Source organism: Meriones unguiculatus, chromosome 8 (genome assembly GCF_030254825.1).
Source record: "Meriones unguiculatus strain TT.TT164.6M chromosome 8, Bangor_MerUng_6.1, whole genome shotgun sequence".
Classification (NCBI taxonomy): domain Eukaryota; kingdom Metazoa; phylum Chordata; class Mammalia; order Rodentia; family Muridae; genus Meriones; species Meriones unguiculatus.
Genome location: NC_083356.1, coordinates 27,762,929 through 27,780,601, shown reverse-complemented (window position 1 = coordinate 27,780,601; position 17,673 = coordinate 27,762,929). Strand labels below are relative to the sequence as shown.

Below are 17,673 nucleotides of genomic sequence, written 5' to 3'. Positions count from 1 at the left end.
CTTCTCCAGAGGCTTACACAGCAGGGCTCCAGAGGGTCTAGGCTGTAGGGCAACTGGTCAGAGGTGAGCCTTGCGGTAAGTGGGGTTTATAAAGCAAGGCTGAGTTGAGCATAGTCTGGCAATGAGGCCACCACAGCCCCTTGCTCCACAACCCCGCCCCTAGATCTTCAGTGCGGTTTTCAAAACACTGGGATCAAAGCTGAAACAGGGTAGGTTAGGCCGAAGCCACACCACTGGGCAACTTGGGATGAAAGGAAGATTTCAGAGCCATAGGTCATTCGAGCACCTGCTAATGGGGAAGCAAGTGGGGCCTCTGGAGCCCTACTTGAGTTGAAGGAGGTAACCTAGTATTGCTGGCTATCTCAGAGACAGATGCAGCCTACCCTGCCAGCCAGGGGACCCCTGAGCCAGATGTCTTACCTGGCAGGGTGTGGTCGGGTTGGGTTTGGTTTTAATTCTATCCCCCTCTCTCACTTCCCCATTGCCTGCAATGAACACAATGTAAGGTAAGCAGGGCAGGTCTTTATTGGAGAACACAGCAACAAGAGTACACAGACCTGGAGACCAGAACACACAGACAGGAAACACCCCGATGCCCACTCACCCTGGTCACCTGCACTGTCCCCTCCCCTTGACTGGGTTGTCAGTCCCATTCCTAGGGGCGAGCCAGACCTCAGGAGATTCAAGGGATGGCTCAGCATTTCTTCTTAAAGCTAAAAGGAGATGACAGAGCAGGAAGGATCTTCTGCAGTGCTGGCCATACAGCAGGGCCACCCAGGCTGGCCCTGGATATGAGGTCACTCAGGGTAATAGGCCAGAAACGGAGCAGGCAGTAAATGGGGTAACTTCCAGGAGGGAAGAGGACACAGCCTTAAAGGGGGAGGGGCTCAGGCCTGTGCCTCCAGGGCCCGCACATGCACACTGGGTAAGCAAAACCAGGACGGTGGCAGCTCCTTGCTCTTGCAGTCTTCATGGAACCGGATATGGAGGAAGAAGTCACCTGTGTAGAGGAAGAGGAGGGCCCCGAGGCAGGCTGACTGGCCTGATGGCTGCACCTGGAGTGGGAAAAGGAAGAGGCGTCATATCAGATCTGTAGAGCCCACGGCAACCTGACACTGGTAACGCGAGAGGGGTGGGGCACCCTGCTCCATCCGAAGCTTTTCTGCCGTGTTTCGTTAGATGAGGGGTTGCGTGTCTCTGAGAACCCATTTCTAGTTTTGAAAGGAGTCACTGTTTCTTCCCTGAACTGTCTAGGTTTAGTGAAAGCGGGAATGTAGGAAGTAGTGTGTGTGGTGTCAGTCTGCGGACAAGTGTCTGAACCAAACCCCAGGGCTCCTTGACTCCTCTGTGTATTGCTGTGACCCCTGCAGGGAGGAGCTGTGGGTGCGCAGGGACACCGTTGAGCTGACCCCTGGGTGCAGTGCTCTATAGGGTGCCACAGTGGGTTAGACACGGAGGACTGTGCCCAAGCTCACACTCACCGTGTCAAGGTAGAAGGTGCTGGACCCCACAAAGGAGATGACATCCTGCAGATCATAGTTGTGCACTCCGTTCTGGTGGTCCTGGAAGGGGACCACGGTGAGGGCGAAGGGCCCCACGCTGTGGGGACTCCTGTTCGTCAGCCGCACCTCCAAGCGCACGGGATCACCGACCTGGCAGGCAGCTGCCACCTCACAGTCACATGGATGCCCGTCGACCAGCACATCTGCAAGAGACAGAAGGCTATCAGAGGTAGCCAGACTGACTTGCAACTCCTTGTTCCATGCCAGGGCACTGGGGACCCACGGGCATGACTGGACCCTATTTTCCTGAAAGAGTCTGACAGAGACAGGCACGGCAGGAGGAGAGCTGTCACCCAAAGAGGCTATCCACTTAGGAGGAGCCTGGACCCGGGACGTTCCTCCTGGAACTCCCAGCCGCAGCCAGTCAGGAGGGGAGCTCTTCCACTTTTGGATGCACAGGACCATCTGGCCTGAGTCTGACCGGGTGGTGGTCCCTGGCCACTGAGCTGTAATCCACATAAGTATATAGTGGCACCCTGATGCCCCGCAGGCTGTGCAAGGATGAGGCACTCCTTCCACGAGCTGTCTTGCTCTGCTGAGTCCAGAGTGAGGATCTGAGGGACCTGGGCGTGCCTACTCCTGCCTGTAAGGCCTGAGGCCCATCACCCACTATCTTGCCTGAGCCTTGACTCTCTCCTCTGTGCAGATGAGGAGTGGATGCCAACACTAATGGCTACGTGAGAATATACAAGGTTATGCTATGCAGGGCTATGGGCAACGACGTTAGAGCTAGTATGCAGGCTCCAGAAAGGACCCTCTAGGAGGACTCGGTGGTAGCCCCATCCCAGCTTCCATCATAGCATCTGATGAGTCTGGAGGGCAACTCAACTCAGTGACTTCTGTTTCCAGCCTCAGTTTCTCCATACGCCACAGAGTCTCATGGAGGAAGACACCCAGCAGTCCTCCACCCAACCCTTTCTCTACTACACACAGGGTCTTCATAACTATTTCTTGATCCCAACCAGGTACAGTTGGAGCTTCTTGCATAAAATGGGGGTGAGGGAGAGAGACAGTGGCAGCAACGGCTGCTTCCATTAAGGGGGAGCGAAGGTGGCTGGCTCATTACAATGCTTTCGGCTTTTCTCTGCAGAGGACCGTGTAGGCCGTCAGGGTAGCCAGGGCAGTGCTGTGGGCCATCTTCAAGCCCTCCCTGCCTGCCTGTTAACCTTTTCCTGCTCCAACTCTGCACCTGGCAGTCCGCCTCTACCCTGTCATGTCAGGAGAGACTCCTTCCTGTCCAGAAAGCTGGCATGAGTGTGGTACTTCCTGGGCCCAGAATGAGGGAGAGGCTATATAGCCCATTTGTAGGTAACAGCTTCCTTCCAGCACCTTAGTGCATACCCACACAGAAGGCAGGACTCTCCAGAAGGACTGCCTACTCCAGCCTGAATTGGCGTAACTGACTATCCCATCTAGTCCCTGTCCTGAATTCTGGGAAGCCCTCAGGACCAGACAGTGGATGGCTCACTCTTGCTGCCAAGCATGTGACTCTAATAAGCAGTCGCTACTACCCTCTTTCCTTGGCACATAGTTCTCACAATGTTCCTGTACATGATATCTAGGAACAAGGAATTTTCTGTACCTTCCTAGATACTGAATGGGGGAAAGGCAACCTTCCATGATGGGACAGCAGAAGAGAGGAGGAAATTTTCCCTGATACCCATCTTAGGAAACATGACAAAAATGAGTGGTGATGGCTCAAGCCCTCTCAGCACTGGTCCCCAACTCAGCCACGGTGGCATCTGTCTGCTTCCCTGGTGGGACCAGGGTCCACAGTGTTACGGCCTGCCAAATCCAAGAAACAGGGTACCTTTTATGCCCAATCCACACTGAACCGGGCTGTGGGGAGAAGCAAAAGCCCAAGAGAGGTTAGCTGTATGTCATATAGGTGCAAGCCAGCCCTGACAGGAAAGAGCTGGGAACCCACAGTACAGACCTTAACAGACACCAGGATGTGGCTAGCTCTGAGAAGGGCACACTCTGCGGCGAGAGAGGTAAGGTGGCCTAGGATCCCCCAGGGCTCACTGTACCTGGAGTCTCCCCAATACCTCATTTGTCTGCTCTATGCTTTCAGGCCAGACTCCAGCTCCCATTGGTTTGCGCTATGTGTGAAATTACCCCCAACAGGTCTCTGAGCCTGTCAGCCTTGCCTTCACCCACAACCTCCCTCTGGTGCCCTGGAAAATGGGGGACTGCTAAATATAGTTTAGGAGCAAAAGGCCACCTTTGGGATAAAGAGCTTGATTTCAGGAACACGAAAGAGAAAGACAAGGGGTTGGTGCTCCAGCCTCCAAGCCCCCTCCAGATGTGGGAATGGACCTAAACAGAACAGCTGGAGTTGATCCAGAAGGCTTTGGAATGGGTCAAGGAGAAGCATCATCCCATAGATGAGGTAAAAGACAGGAAAGGAAATAAAACAAGCCTGAGAGGTGATGTTAGAGCTCACCTAGGTGTCCCACTCAGTACCACCAACCACCTGTCCTCTGAGGAAATCAGTAGCAGATTTAGCATAAAATCTCATTATTTCTAATCATCCAGGACAAACTGTTCATGTTCTCTGAAGCTAATGGGCAGATGGCTAGGTGCTTAGCCAACCAAATGCATTGGTTTTCTTCTTTACCAGTAAGAGGCAAGTAGCTGAACTTTTCATTTAAGCTCAGAACCAGGCGTGTTGGTGTCCAGTAGTTGTAATTTAGTTCCTGTAGCTCCCCACCCTGACCATAGTCCTCACACACATACCCAGACTCCCCCTGTACATTCCTATAATCCACTCCTCCATGGCCTTCCCAATTGCCAACCCCACTGGCCTGAGTGTTTTTGGCAGAGTGAGGGTGATTTGAGGGTCTGACTCAAAAAGAGGCTGTGATACTGGTTCTTGGGGAAATGATGTCAATTTGCCACCATCCCACATCTACACTCTGGGGCTCCTTGCCTCTTTCAGAGTGCTGAAGTCCAAGACAAGTTTGGAGGTGGAAGAAGGACAAGAGAATACAGGCAGTTGGCTCCAAACCCCTGAAGCACAAGCCTGCAGTGACCTGATCAGGACCAGACAGTGGCTTATTGTCCCTGAGTCCCTGCCAGGGCCTGTGCTCTGTGGGGCTGGTGCCACATACTCCATCCACCAAATGGCATGTGTTTTTAACAATCATTGAGGTAGCTAATTACTTCATAAACCAGAATGCCTCTCCCTGGCATGGAGGCTGCTCAAGACTCACATGTGTAATTACCCTCAAGTTGAGAACAGCTCCTGAGGAGCTGCTGCCTCTCCTGGGGAAATAATTTACTTTTACAACTTTTCATTAAAGATTAAAGGGAGTTAAATTAAAATTAAGGCAAATTGGAGTTCAAGAAGAGGGCTGTGTGTATGTGCAGTCCTCTTTTGGAGGCTCTCTGGCCTCATGATGGCCAATGGATTCCAGGGAGTGCAAGCTGGGCTCCTCAGCCCCAAGACTCTGGCCACCCACAACCCAGTGCACATACTGGTTGAGGGCTGTGTTCACTGTGGTTTACTGCCTCCACGACACTACAGACACCTGTCACCAGTACCCAGACATGAGGCCACACTGCAGGGGCAGGACAGGACTCTGCTATGTAGTCTGGTGCAGAGACAGAGGCAGAGCCAAGGATATCCCTCCCCATCCCTAGAATCCAAAAGCCCTTTCCCTGTTGTTCATTCCCTGAGATAGGGCCTCATGTATTCCAGGCTGGCCTTGAACTTGCTCTCCAGCAGCAGACGACCTTCAACTTCTGATCCTTATACTAGGATTATAGGCAAGGATCACCAAGACTTCAAGTGGTACTTAGGGATCAGATTTAGAGCTTCCTCACACAGTCTAGGGAAATGCTTCACCAACCAAGCTCCGGCCTTCCTCACTCCCTCCTCTGAGAATGTGAAATGCAGGACTTCCCACTCACTACCTTAAGGTACAGATCCCGCTTGCACCCCTACTACTGGCCAGAGAATTTGGACTCTTCCCCACCCCATTTCACCCAGGCTTGTCTGGCACCATACATCTCGTAGCAGGACCTAGCCTAGTATAAGAAGACTAGAGTTTTGCCTGTATGTGCCTTTCTAAATCTAGTTCAGAAACACATACCAACTGCTGTGGCATAGTCTGGTGAGACCCACCCACACCACTGCTAACCTCCAAGCTTGGGATCAGGACATAGATCCTACTCACTATCCCAGCCCCCTGTGTCCATCTGACTTCAACACACACAGCCTGCTGTGCCCATATCAGACACAGACCTAAAAAAAAGTCCACAGGCTTCAGATCCCTCCCAAAATGGAAAGATCAAGGCAGTATACCCCGCCCAAACCCACCAGTCCTATAGAAATGATCTCTAGTAACAGTTACATAGATGAAAACCCCAGGACACAGAATTTGAAAATACAATCATAAGCTTCATCAAAGAATTCAAGAAGTTTAAACCCGAGTGATGCCTAAAAATCACATAAGGCTGAATGAAATGATCATCTAGGATTTGAAAACTGTAATCAATAAAGACAAATATTGAAGAGAACTTGAAATAAACATGCACTTCAAAAATCTAACTGAACTAGAAGACTTAAAACATTAAGACTTGAAGATAAAGTAGAGGAATTTGACAGTACAAGCAAAGATTATGAAAAGATAAAAAGCACAGGAAAGGAATGTGAAAAGACCAATACTCCAAATTATATGCATAGATGAGGGAGAAGAATCCCAGGTTAATGGCATGGTTCAGATCTTCAAAAAAGTCAGAGACAGAAACACCCCATCTTACACAAGTAATTAAAGATTCACCCATGCAGATACAAGAAGCACATAGGACTTCATACAGACAAAACCAAAAAAGAAAATCCCCAAGGCGTATTATAGTTAAAACACTAAATATACAAAGAGTATTCAAAGCTACAAGAGAAAAAGACAAGTCACACCCAAAAGAATAACCAGGAAGATTTCTCAGTGGAAACTTTGAAGTGACTGAAGTAACATACTCCACATTCTAAAAGAATGGCTGCCAACCTTGACTAGCAGACTCCAAAAACTTTACATGCCCTAAGCAGTCTCAAAGAATTATAACCCAGCAGACAAAATAGACAAAATATACACAGAAGAGAGGAATAAGCCCAGCTAACAGACTATAAAAGATATGATCATTGAAACAAAGAATTACTGAAATAGAAGAATGAAGATATGATTATTGAAACAAAGCACAACTGAGGCTGCAATCAACACAACTTTAAATATTAATGACCTCAATTCTCCAAAAGACGTAGGCTGGTTGACTAAATTAAAACAGAATAAATTTTTCTCTTATTTACAAGAAATTCAATTCAGTTTTAAAGATAGACAAAATCTTAAAGTGAAAGGAAGAAAATAGTGTTTCAAGTGGGACCAAGGAGCAAGCAGGTGTTTCTATACTAATAGCTGACAAAATATACTTTAAACTACAAGTAATCAAAAGGTAGAAAGAAGAACACTTCATGTGAATCAAGGGAACAATTAACTAAGGAGACATTACAATTGTGGTGGATTGAATAAGAATGGTCCCCACAGGCTCATATGTTTGAATGCTTAGTCATCAGGGAGTGGCACTATTTGGGATGGATTGGGACTGTGTAACCTTGCTGGAGATGGTGTGTCACTAAGGGTGGGCTTTCAGGTTTTAAAAGCTTAAGCCAGGCCGGGTGTGTCTCTCTTCCTGTTGCCTCAGATCCAGATGTAGCACTCTCAACTTCGCCAGCAGCATGTCTGCCCGTGTGCCGCCATGCTCCCTGCCGTGATGATGAATTTAACCTCTGAAACTGTAACCACGCCCTGATTAAATCATTTCTTTTATGTAACTTTCCATGGTCATGGTATCTCTTCACAGCAATAGAACACTACGAAAATAATCTTAACCGTATATACACCAACGGTGTACTACTAGAATTAAAGACAGATTAACATCAACCCTGTAATAGTGGGTGACTTCAATATCTCATTTTATCCCATTGAGAGGTCATCCAGACAGAGAAACATCAGAATTAAGCGATCAAATGTGCCTGCCAGATGTCTATTTAAAAATTTTACCCAAACACCAACCCCCCTCCAAAAAAACATTCTGCTGAGCACCCCATAGAGACTTCTCTAAAACAGACCACATCCTAGGACATAAAACAAATTCAGAAACCCTTAAGTAATTCTGTGTGTCCTATCAGACAATAATAGAATAAAACTTAAAACAGCAAACAAATCTCTAACATGTACATAAACTCAGAGATTAAACCATTCAATATTGAATGGTGTGTGAGTCAAAGAAATAAAAAAAAAAAAAGATACAAAATTAATTGAAGTAAAAGAAAATGAAAACATAACACAACAAAATCTCTGGAACATACTGAAAACAGCCATACAAGGAAAATTTGTAGCTCTAAGCACACATATTAAAAAATTAGAAAGAGCACAAATAAGTGACTTAATGATGCAACCCAAAAATTTGGAAAACCAAGAACAAACCAAACCTAAATCCATCAAGAAATAAAAATCAGATAAGATATTGATGAAATAAAAACAAAATCATATAAAGAATAAATGAATTTAAGAGCTTATTTTTGGAGAAGATAAACAAGATCAACATAACCCAACTAATCAAAAGAAAAAAGAGATGCCCAAATTAACAGAATCAGAAATGAACAGAGAAATATTACAGCAGCCAAAGAAGTTCAGAATATTATAGGGAATACATTAAAAATCTATTCTCCAATAATTTGACAACTCTAAAAGGAATGAGTTAATTTCTGGAACCAACAAAAACCTCCAAAGTTAAAGCAAGAAGAGGTCAACATTTAAACAGACCCACAGCAAATGAAGAGACTGAAGCAGGAATAAAAAGGCTTCTGACAGACAAGAACCCAGATGGGTTTACAGGAGAATTCTACTAGACTTTCCAAAAAGGTCTACAGCAAGTCTTCAAATGATTCTCCCTGCCTCCCTAATACAAATACAAATATAAATAGAAGGGGTGTTTCCAAATGCCTATGAAGCCAGTATAATTCTAATACCAAATCAGGTAAATACACAACCAAAAAGAAATCCAGAGGCCAATATCCCTGATGAATATACATTCATATATTCTTGGTAAAATACTTGCAAACCAAATATAGGCACATTTAAAAGAATATATACCATTATCAAGCTGTCTTTATCCTGAAGATGCAGAGGTAGTTCAACAGACACAAGTCAATTTATTCAATAATATATTGAATACATGTATGAATACATACATAGACTTAAAATTCACATGATCATATTAATAGGCGCAGAACAACAACAAAAACCTGACACATAGACCATTGAAACAAAATAGAAGACCCCATACATGAGTGCATATAACCTCAGCCATCTAATATTTGACAAAGATGCCAAAAACATACAATGAAGAAAAGAAGGCACCTCAACAAGTGGTGCTAGGGAAAATGGATGTCCACATGAAGCATGAAATTAGACCTGTGTTTACACTGAAGCTGCTATAAGAAAACAGGCATAATCTGATTGGCCTGTTCTTTGATCACCTCCCCCTGAGGGGGGAGCAGCCTTACCAGGCCACAGAAGATGACAGTGCAGCCACTCCTGATGTGATCTGATAGACTAAGATCAGAAGGAAGGAGAGGAGAACCTCCCTTATCAGTGGACTTGGGGAGGGGCATTAGTGAAAGGGTGGGACTGGGAGGGGAGGAGGGAGAGGCTTATGGGGGAATACAAAGTGAATAAAGTGTAATTAATAAAATAAAATAAAATTTAAAAAAAAAGGAAACAGGCAAATACAGGTAAAGAACAGGGCTTTTTTTTTTTTTTTTTGGATAGAATTCCATTTGCCGAGGAATCATAAAACTAAACGGCTTCTAAACAGAATGAAGAGGAAGCCCAGAGTAAAAGAGAATTTTTCCCAGCTACATACTTGGCAAAAGATTAATGTCTACTATATGTAAAGAGCCAAAACCAACCCATTAAAACATGAACTAAAATAGAAATAAAAGTGACTTAGACATGTCTCAAAAAATGTTCATCATCCTTAGCAATTTGGGGACATCAAATCAACTTGGAGAATTCATCTTACCACAGTCAGAATGGCAAAGATCAACAAAAGAGCTGACAACAAATGCCAAAGGGGCTTTGGGGAAAAAGGAACCTTTACTCACTGTTGGTGGGACTGCAAACTGATACAACCATTCCGAAAACCAGTGTGGAGAATACCCAAAAAGCTAAAACTAAACCCATCATATGACCCAGCTACCACCCTTGGCAAATTTCCAAAGAACTAGACATCCTACTACTTGCTCAGCCATGTTCATTGCTGCTCTACTCACAATGGCTGGGAAATGGAAACCACCTAAATGTTCTTCAGCGGAGGAATAGATAATGAAAACATGATACACATACACTATGTAATACTATTCAACTGCAAAGAGAAATGAAATCATGAATTTTGTAGGCAAATGGATGAAGTAGAAAAGATCTTATTGAGTGTGGTTACCCAGATCCAGAAAGACAAGGGTCACATGTTCTTTTTTTATCCATGTTTCCCAGCTCAAATCATCAGGGGTGAGTGTATAACCTAGAATAACCTAGGAAAGGAAAACCTAGGTATGGGGAACCACTAGAGAGGGGAATAACAAGATATGAAGGAGAAATTTAAAAAAGAGAAGGGGAGACCCAAAGTGGATCTGCATTGAAAGCCTCTTCCCCGAGGACTAGCTTCCTAGTACTGGGAGGTGCTATTTAAGCAAAGAGATGGAAGCAACCAGCACCCCTACCCATGTTCATGCCTATGAACCTCAGCAATGTTCAGCATGACAAGCCGTGTCTAAGGATGTACCAGCAGCACTCCTACTTGGTGGTAACTAACAGCAGTCTAGTTGGATTTAAGCCCATTTGGCAGGCATGAAGTTTACTTCTGGCACTGGAAACTTATCTAGCTACCCACTGCTAGTGTGGTTCACAGTTCTACTATCTACAGTTCACTAAGCCAGCACGATTCCTAACTGCATTGTAAATTCTTATCCTATGCCCACAGATCAGTGTAACTCTCACCCATCACCAAAGAACCTTATCTTTGCAATAGACAGAGACCATTACAGATAGCCACAACTGGGCAAAATGTAGAAAACAACTGATCAGGAGGTTCCTAGTCCCAGTTGATGAATCTACACCCAAGGCTTAGGGAGCATGGCTGGAGAAGGGGCGGAAAGACTGTAAGAGCCGGAGAACCAGGAAATCGGGGGTCAAATTGTGTCTCCTAGAAATAGCAAAGAGCTTCTCCCATGATAGGTCAACAATATGGCTTCCTAAAGACCAGAACAAAGAATTCCAGGCAACGAAGGAAATCTGAGGGCAGGAGGAGTAGTCCTCCACAGGGATGAGTCCCCTAAGAAGTTCACCCAACACCGATTGGTCAGCCCTGAAATCATATATATACAAGTAACACGAAATATACTGAGCAAGTTGTGTTTATATTTTTACACACACACACACAGATAGAGAGAGGGAGGCAGCGAAGGAGAAAGGACAAGAATGGGACTGGATAAAAAGGAAAGGGAATAATAATGTAATACGTTTATATAATAAACCCTGTAACTATACATATATAGTAATATATATTTGTAAAATGTAATCATATTTTAATAACTACATAATAAATAATAGATTTTCACCTCAAAAAGGTGAATGGTGGGTGTGGAGGGAGGAAAAAAAAAAGAAGCCTAATCAGATGGCAACGGAGAGGCCTAATGCTGGATAGCTGGGTACCCACCCCAAAAGGCAGAGTTAGCTTTCAACAGCAGCAGCGTGGCCATGGGGTTGACAGTGAGCCACCCAATGTAGTTGTACACATATGGTAAGGTCAGTTCATGGACTGGGATCCCCCAGGAAGGGTGGTTTACTCTGCGTGGGGACAAGATGGAACCTGGGTCCTGAAGGAGTCTCAGAGTTTACCTCTATCAAAAACCCTGTGAGACAGACCAAGACTAGTTCGTATCTAGTGAATAGCTGTGGACTTTGCTTATTGGACCAAGACCTTGCTTATTGGCCCAAGACCTTTCTGTCAGGAGGGATTGGGGCCCAGGGAAAGGATGACAGTAGGTGCAGGCACTGGTCCTGTCTCACTCCACGGGGACAGAATACATTGTTCCCTGGGAGCTTTGGCTCTCTGTGCAGCCCTTCTTAATTCTCATTTTGGATTGGAACTTCAGAGGACTGAAGAGAAACCAGGAGGACAAAGGAACCTATGCCTGCTGACTGGCAGCATTATGCAAAGACAATTCTCTGAGATCAGCCAAGAACTTGAAAGGACTCCTTTGTTCCCAAGCAATGTCTCTGCCTTTCAACCTCTCATCTGCTCTCAAATCTGCTTGAATAAAGCACACACTAGACTCCTGGGTAGCCGTCTGCCTGCTCCTGTACATGGGCTTGAGTTTAAACTCTTGTCCTCACCACAGGGTCACCCAGGCCTTGGACTCTCCCCCACCCTTATCTGTAGGTGGACAGTGCTGGCACAGGGCTTTTGTGGGGTGGTGGTGGGAATGGGGGTGATATGAGCCGGGATGGGTGCAGCAGGGAAAGAGTGGCTATAGATGGGGTTGGCACTCAAGAACCAAAGGCAACTCTAGCACCAGATTCACACATCTGCACCCTCGACCAAGGGATGTGACCAATTCTGTCCTCTCTGAGGGTGCAGACAGTCTGTTAGCCTTGGGCATGGAGGTAGTGCTCAGGCAGTCTGGCAAGGTGTAGGGTCATTCTGGGAAATGGCTGGGCTGCTCCTGGTTCCAGCTGATCAATATACCATTGAAAAGAAGCCGAGCCCAGCCCAGGAGAGAAGTCACAGTGGTTAATGCAGTCCTCCAGCCTGACTTCTGTCTGAAACCTCTGGCCCAGTGCTGTCAGGCATTAATCTGGAAATCTCAGAATGTCACTCTACCATGGCAGGCTCAGTGGCCAGCCCTAAAGAAAATGTCTCTTCCCAGGTATGTGGGAGCAAGGGATGCCAGAGTCCAAGCCTTCTGAACCTGGGATTGAATATAAAGTCATAGGCAAACCTGACTTTCCAGATGCTACATAAACTGTGACCAGCTTCATAGCTCACTTCTCTGAATGCCCACTTGCTTCTAATACTGCTCAGAGCCATAGGAAACCACATTGGGGACTTTAGCTTTGTGTTATTTCCAGCTAGAGGAACCCATAGAATTTCTCTTCACTTACTTAACTACCTTCACCTCAACATCACAACAAAAATGTGGACAGGGTCTTTTCTCTCTCCACAAACTCAAAGAATATTAGACTACAGATCACCAAGCTAACTAACTATTATCCATCTCCTTATCCACCTCTGATATATAGTCTAGCTAGTCTTGAACTTGAGATCCTCTTGTCTTAGCCTTCCACTGAGATGTGTGGATGTAGCACATCTGCCAACATCCATTCTTCTACCTATCTACTATCCTTCTGTCCATCCATCCATCCATTCATTCATCCATTCCCATCTATTCAACCATCCAGTCAGCCAGCCGAACCCATCTATCATCAATCCACCTTCTATCCACCCATCCAGTTTCTATCCATCTATCTGTCCATCCATCTGTCCATTTGTCTGCCCATCCATCCATCCACCCACCCACCCACCCATCCATCCATCAACCCCCATCTATCATCACTTCATCATCTATCCAGCCAGCCAGAATCTATATATTCATTATCTACCATCCATCAACATATCACCAATCTCTGTCCTCAATCCAACATCTACCTATCCATTTTCCATTATCTCTTCCATCATTCATGCATGCCTCACCCATTATTCCATCTTCCATCACCCACCTACTTGTAACCTATTCATCTCTATCATTCATCTACCCATCTTCTATCCCACTCATCATCTATTATTATTTTAGCATCAATCCATCTGTCTATCACCCATCTACCTCCACCTTCTATCATCCATCCATCTACCCATTACCCATCAACCATCATTTAGCCATTTAGCCATCCATCCTCTGCCCATCCAGTGGCCTTGTTTGTGTTTCCTCATTTTGGGGGTTGTTCTGATGCTAGCCCTCAAGATCTGGTTAACCTATCCTTGTTGTGTAAACCTGCCTAAGTCATTATATCTGATGGTTGATTAAACAGCCTATACCTGGGCAGGGCAAAAATGGGGTAGGAGTGGCTAGGGTTCCCCGGCTTTTGGGTTCAAGAGAGAATCACAAGAAACAGACAGGCAGGAACAGAGAAGGAAGAAGGACGCCACAATGGGTTAGTGTGGAGAAGGAACCATGTAGGTTGGAAGGAACGACTCCAATAATGGTGTGGAAAAGCCCAGATAAAGAATACGAGCAAGTATAGATAAGATTATGGATGGAAGATAGTCCAGATGAGAGGATTAAGGTGGATGGCATTGGATGGGGGCTGGGAGGTGGATGGTGAGGTTGAGACAGTGTAAGTGAAATATCTGCCCAGCCCAAGGTAAATAAGGCAATTATAAATCTAACAGGTGTCTGTGTCTTAGTATTTGTTGTAGTGGGTTAAGTAATACTTCCATAATAATCTTAGGGCTGATGATAAACATTACATAGTCCAACACTCATTTTTTTACTTATGACAACATGCCAGTTTTTGCTTTTCTTCTCTTGGGAATAGATGGCTTCCAGAACCTGCTGAGCTCTTCAATCGTACCAGTTCTGGATCCACAAACGTCACTACCTCAAGCCTTCCTTCCTCTCAAATTTTTCCATGATATCCAAGGGACTTGCTGGTACTTTTAACAGCTTGCCATATTAAGCCTTCTGTCTGTTAACTCTGTTAACTCTCTGTCCTTTGGTGAGCCTTTAGGACTCATTGGAACTGAGGATTCCTATGAAGAGGTGATGAAGCTTGCATCCTCAGCACGTGGTTATCAAGATTGAGCTTGAGGCCACATTTTGTTTTTACATTTGGAAGCAGACAAGTACTTAGACCTCAGGATTGGAAGTAGATGCAGGGACCGTGTTACACTGGATTTGCCAACTATAGCCAGGGAAAACACCACAGAGAGGGATGGACATGCCTGCAGAGAGACGGAAAGTGGCTCATGCTTGTATGAGACAGTGCATCGGGGTATATGGGTATGTGTATGCACACACACACTCACACACACATGTGTGGGGTTTATCTGACTGTGTTGGTGGCCTGGAATTGTGTTCTCTCTCCTACTGCATAACAGTCCACCTGTCTTTCTTAAGCATCTTGGAGAATGCAATCTTAAACAAAAAGTTCCCTGGCCCTTCATGCTTATTCTCCTCCAAGAAGCCTTCCTAGACATGCCCAAGAAAAGCCCTGTCCTCCAAGCACTGCAGGCTCTGTCTCTAAGCAGGGAGTACATTTCTGGCCAGCTGCTTGGTGGCTTCCTTTCGGAGACTAAGCTGGCAGGAGCGCCTGCGGTAAAGGATCATGCTGGAATGCCAACATCCCAGAGTGTGTCAGCCCCTGATTCTCACCCTGCTCAGCCCAGTGCTAGAAGGAGTCAGCACAGTGGGTCTCTACAGCGTAACGTAGCCTTCCAACCTGAAGCCCTGTCTTCCACGCGGGGAAGGTCAGCAGCACACCGTGGTCCTGGCAGATTTCTCTATCCTCCCAGGGAGCCCCAGGAGACTCAGTTAGGCACATCCCTGAACCCTGTGAGCCAGGGAGAACCTCCTGTCAGTACTGTACAGACCCACATCAGAAATCTGCACTGGCTTCTTCTTAAACTGAAAGTGAACAATAAAAGACAAAAACAGGCCCCTGGGGGACATAAAGGTGGGGGAAAGGAGCTATAAATGCATGTTTGTCATTTCCTTATCTCGTCCCCCAGAGACAAGGAGAGGCCAGAGGAGATAGCTGGGCTCTGGCAGGGCTGGTTCCCTGCAGACTGAATCCTTCTGCTGTAAGCGAGAAAGGGCCCCAATGATTAGTGTTGTGCAAGTGACCACCTGCCCCATAGGCCCAGGTGGAGGAGAGGAAGTTAGCATCAAGTCCCACCCCTAGCCAAGAAGATTTTTATAAATGCTAGCTGCTAGGAGAGGGAGCCATCCGTTTTCTTTAATGGAATAACACTGGATATGTCAACCGCACTCCAGGCCGGGCCCCGTGCACATAAATGGATGGCAACAGAAACTGGACTCCATCTCTTTTTTAAGGGAAAGAAAGAACATGAAGTTGAGTAGGTGGAAAGGTAGGAAAGGATCTGGGAAGAGTTGAGTAAGAGAAAAAAAAATATGATCAGAATATATTGTATGAAATTCTCACAGAAGATGACAGTGCAGTCACTCCTGATGTGATCTGATAGACTAAGATCAGAAGGAAGGAGAAGAGGACCTCCCCTATCAGTGGACTTGGGGAGGGGCATTTGTGAAGAAGGGGGAGGGAGGGTGGGATCGGTAAGGGAGGAGGGAGGGGCTTATGGGGGGATACAAAGTGAATAAAGTGTAATTAATAAAAAAATTAAAAAGTAAAAAAAAAAAGAAATTCTCAAAGAATTAAAAAAAAGTTATTTTATAAAAGAAGGCCCAGTGACACAGTGGCTCCTCCATGCCTCTCCCTGCTCACCCCTGCTGTCTCCCTCCAGGAGGGCTGGGTGATGTTCCCAGTGCAATGTACTGTCATTGCCACATGAGTCGCTGCCTCCTTCCCCACAGTGCAGCATGTCCCTGTTCTATTTACAAACTTTTAGTGGGTTTCCAGTTTGTCTAGAGTAAAACTCAGCCCTTTGCAGTGTCCATGGACTCCACTCTACTCCACAACCCTAGGTCATCATGTGCCTCGACACACTGAGCTTATCTCCACCTCAGGGCCTTTGCAAGTGCTGCTGTGTCCAGAATGCTGTGTCCAGATCGTCCTACAGATTCTTTGATCACTTGTTCCTGCCTGACTCCCTCTACAAACAAAGCTGGCAACCTGACTCTCAGCGGTGTGATGCCTTTGTAACACTGACTGAGCAGTCCTTCCAATCTAGGTCTCTGGATTCTACCTACTTCTCTTGCTGAAGCTGGTTAGAACCTAAGTAAATCTCTCTTGAATCTCCAAGAAGACATTCACCTTGCCAGTACCTTGATCTTGGATTTCCAGATTCCAGACTGGGAAAGAATACATTTGTTTGGAAGCCAATGAATTTATAACGTTTGTCATGGCAGCTCAGGTCATAGACACATAGTCCCATGAAAATATGACTGAGGCACTTTGCCACCCAGGGAGTGGCTGATAGGCTGTAGCAGGCTGATCACTGAAGGGAAGGAGACCCCAGCTTTGGGTTGCTTAACATTTGGCTGAGGGGTATCTCTGAAATCCATCTAAGGCATCCTAGAGAGAAGCCCTCGACAGCTTTGCTTTGAGAACCAAGAACAGCTTGCCATCTGCACATTAGAGCAGGTATGCAAATAAGGACTCTGAAAAACAATCTGTTCTTTTCAATAATTTAATCATCACCATAGTCACCTTCTGCCATGGCGAAGCACAAGTGCTCATGAATGGCCTGGACAAGCAGGTTAGAGATCTGGGACCCTGTGGAGGGACCTCTGACCTCCCCCTTAACCCATATTGCCCGAGGCTGCAGAGGTGGAGTGGTTGCAGCCATGTATGGCACCTACGCATGCAGCAGGTGTAGGGCAAATAGGGCATTTGTTACAGATGGGCAGGGCCACCACCTCCCACATTCCTAAAAGTAGAGTATGCATCTCAGCTGTGGGACCGGCCGAAACCTCTCCATTCTGTAACTGAATAGGGGAGAGAATGGTTTCTCCTAGTGGCCCTGTGGTGGTACTAGATACAGCACGTGCTTCTACAACACCCCCTTTCTGCATTCCCAGTAAACCATAAGCTAAGCCACCCAGAGGAAAGAAATCAGGGAAACTGATGCAAGCCACAGGGCAGGGCTGAGACTCCAATGAAGCTCTGAGGGCAGAGAGAGCTCATTGTATTTCACTGTCACAGCTTAGTGTTTGGGAAGAATGGAAAAGATGCTTGGACTTATGCAAAAAAAAAAAAAAATTAAAACATCTTTACAGAGTCGCAGAGATTTTGGATTGATGAAGTATGGCTTCTCTTCTGTGGGAGAGCACTCGGGTTGCTTCATCCATTCT

At 46.0% G+C, this 17,673-nt stretch overlaps 1 protein-coding gene across 2 annotated transcripts in view; it reads right to left on the bottom strand.

The window, feature by feature from the left end:
* Nucleotides 1-507: 507 nt before the first annotated feature.
* Trappc9 (trafficking protein particle complex subunit 9) overlaps nucleotides 508-17,673 on the bottom strand; it is a 440,029-nt gene continuing 422,863 nt past the window's right edge. For both annotated transcript variants that reach the window (XM_060389314.1, XM_060389315.1), the window contains 2 exons: nucleotides 1,482-1,705; nucleotides 508-1,055 (listed from right to left, as the gene is read on the bottom strand). In XM_060389314.1, coding sequence (XP_060245297.1) covers nucleotides 888-1,055; nucleotides 1,482-1,705 — 392 coding nt within the window. In that variant the 3' untranslated portion in view covers nucleotides 508-887. The remainder of the gene's footprint in view (nucleotides 1,056-1,481; nucleotides 1,706-17,673) is intronic.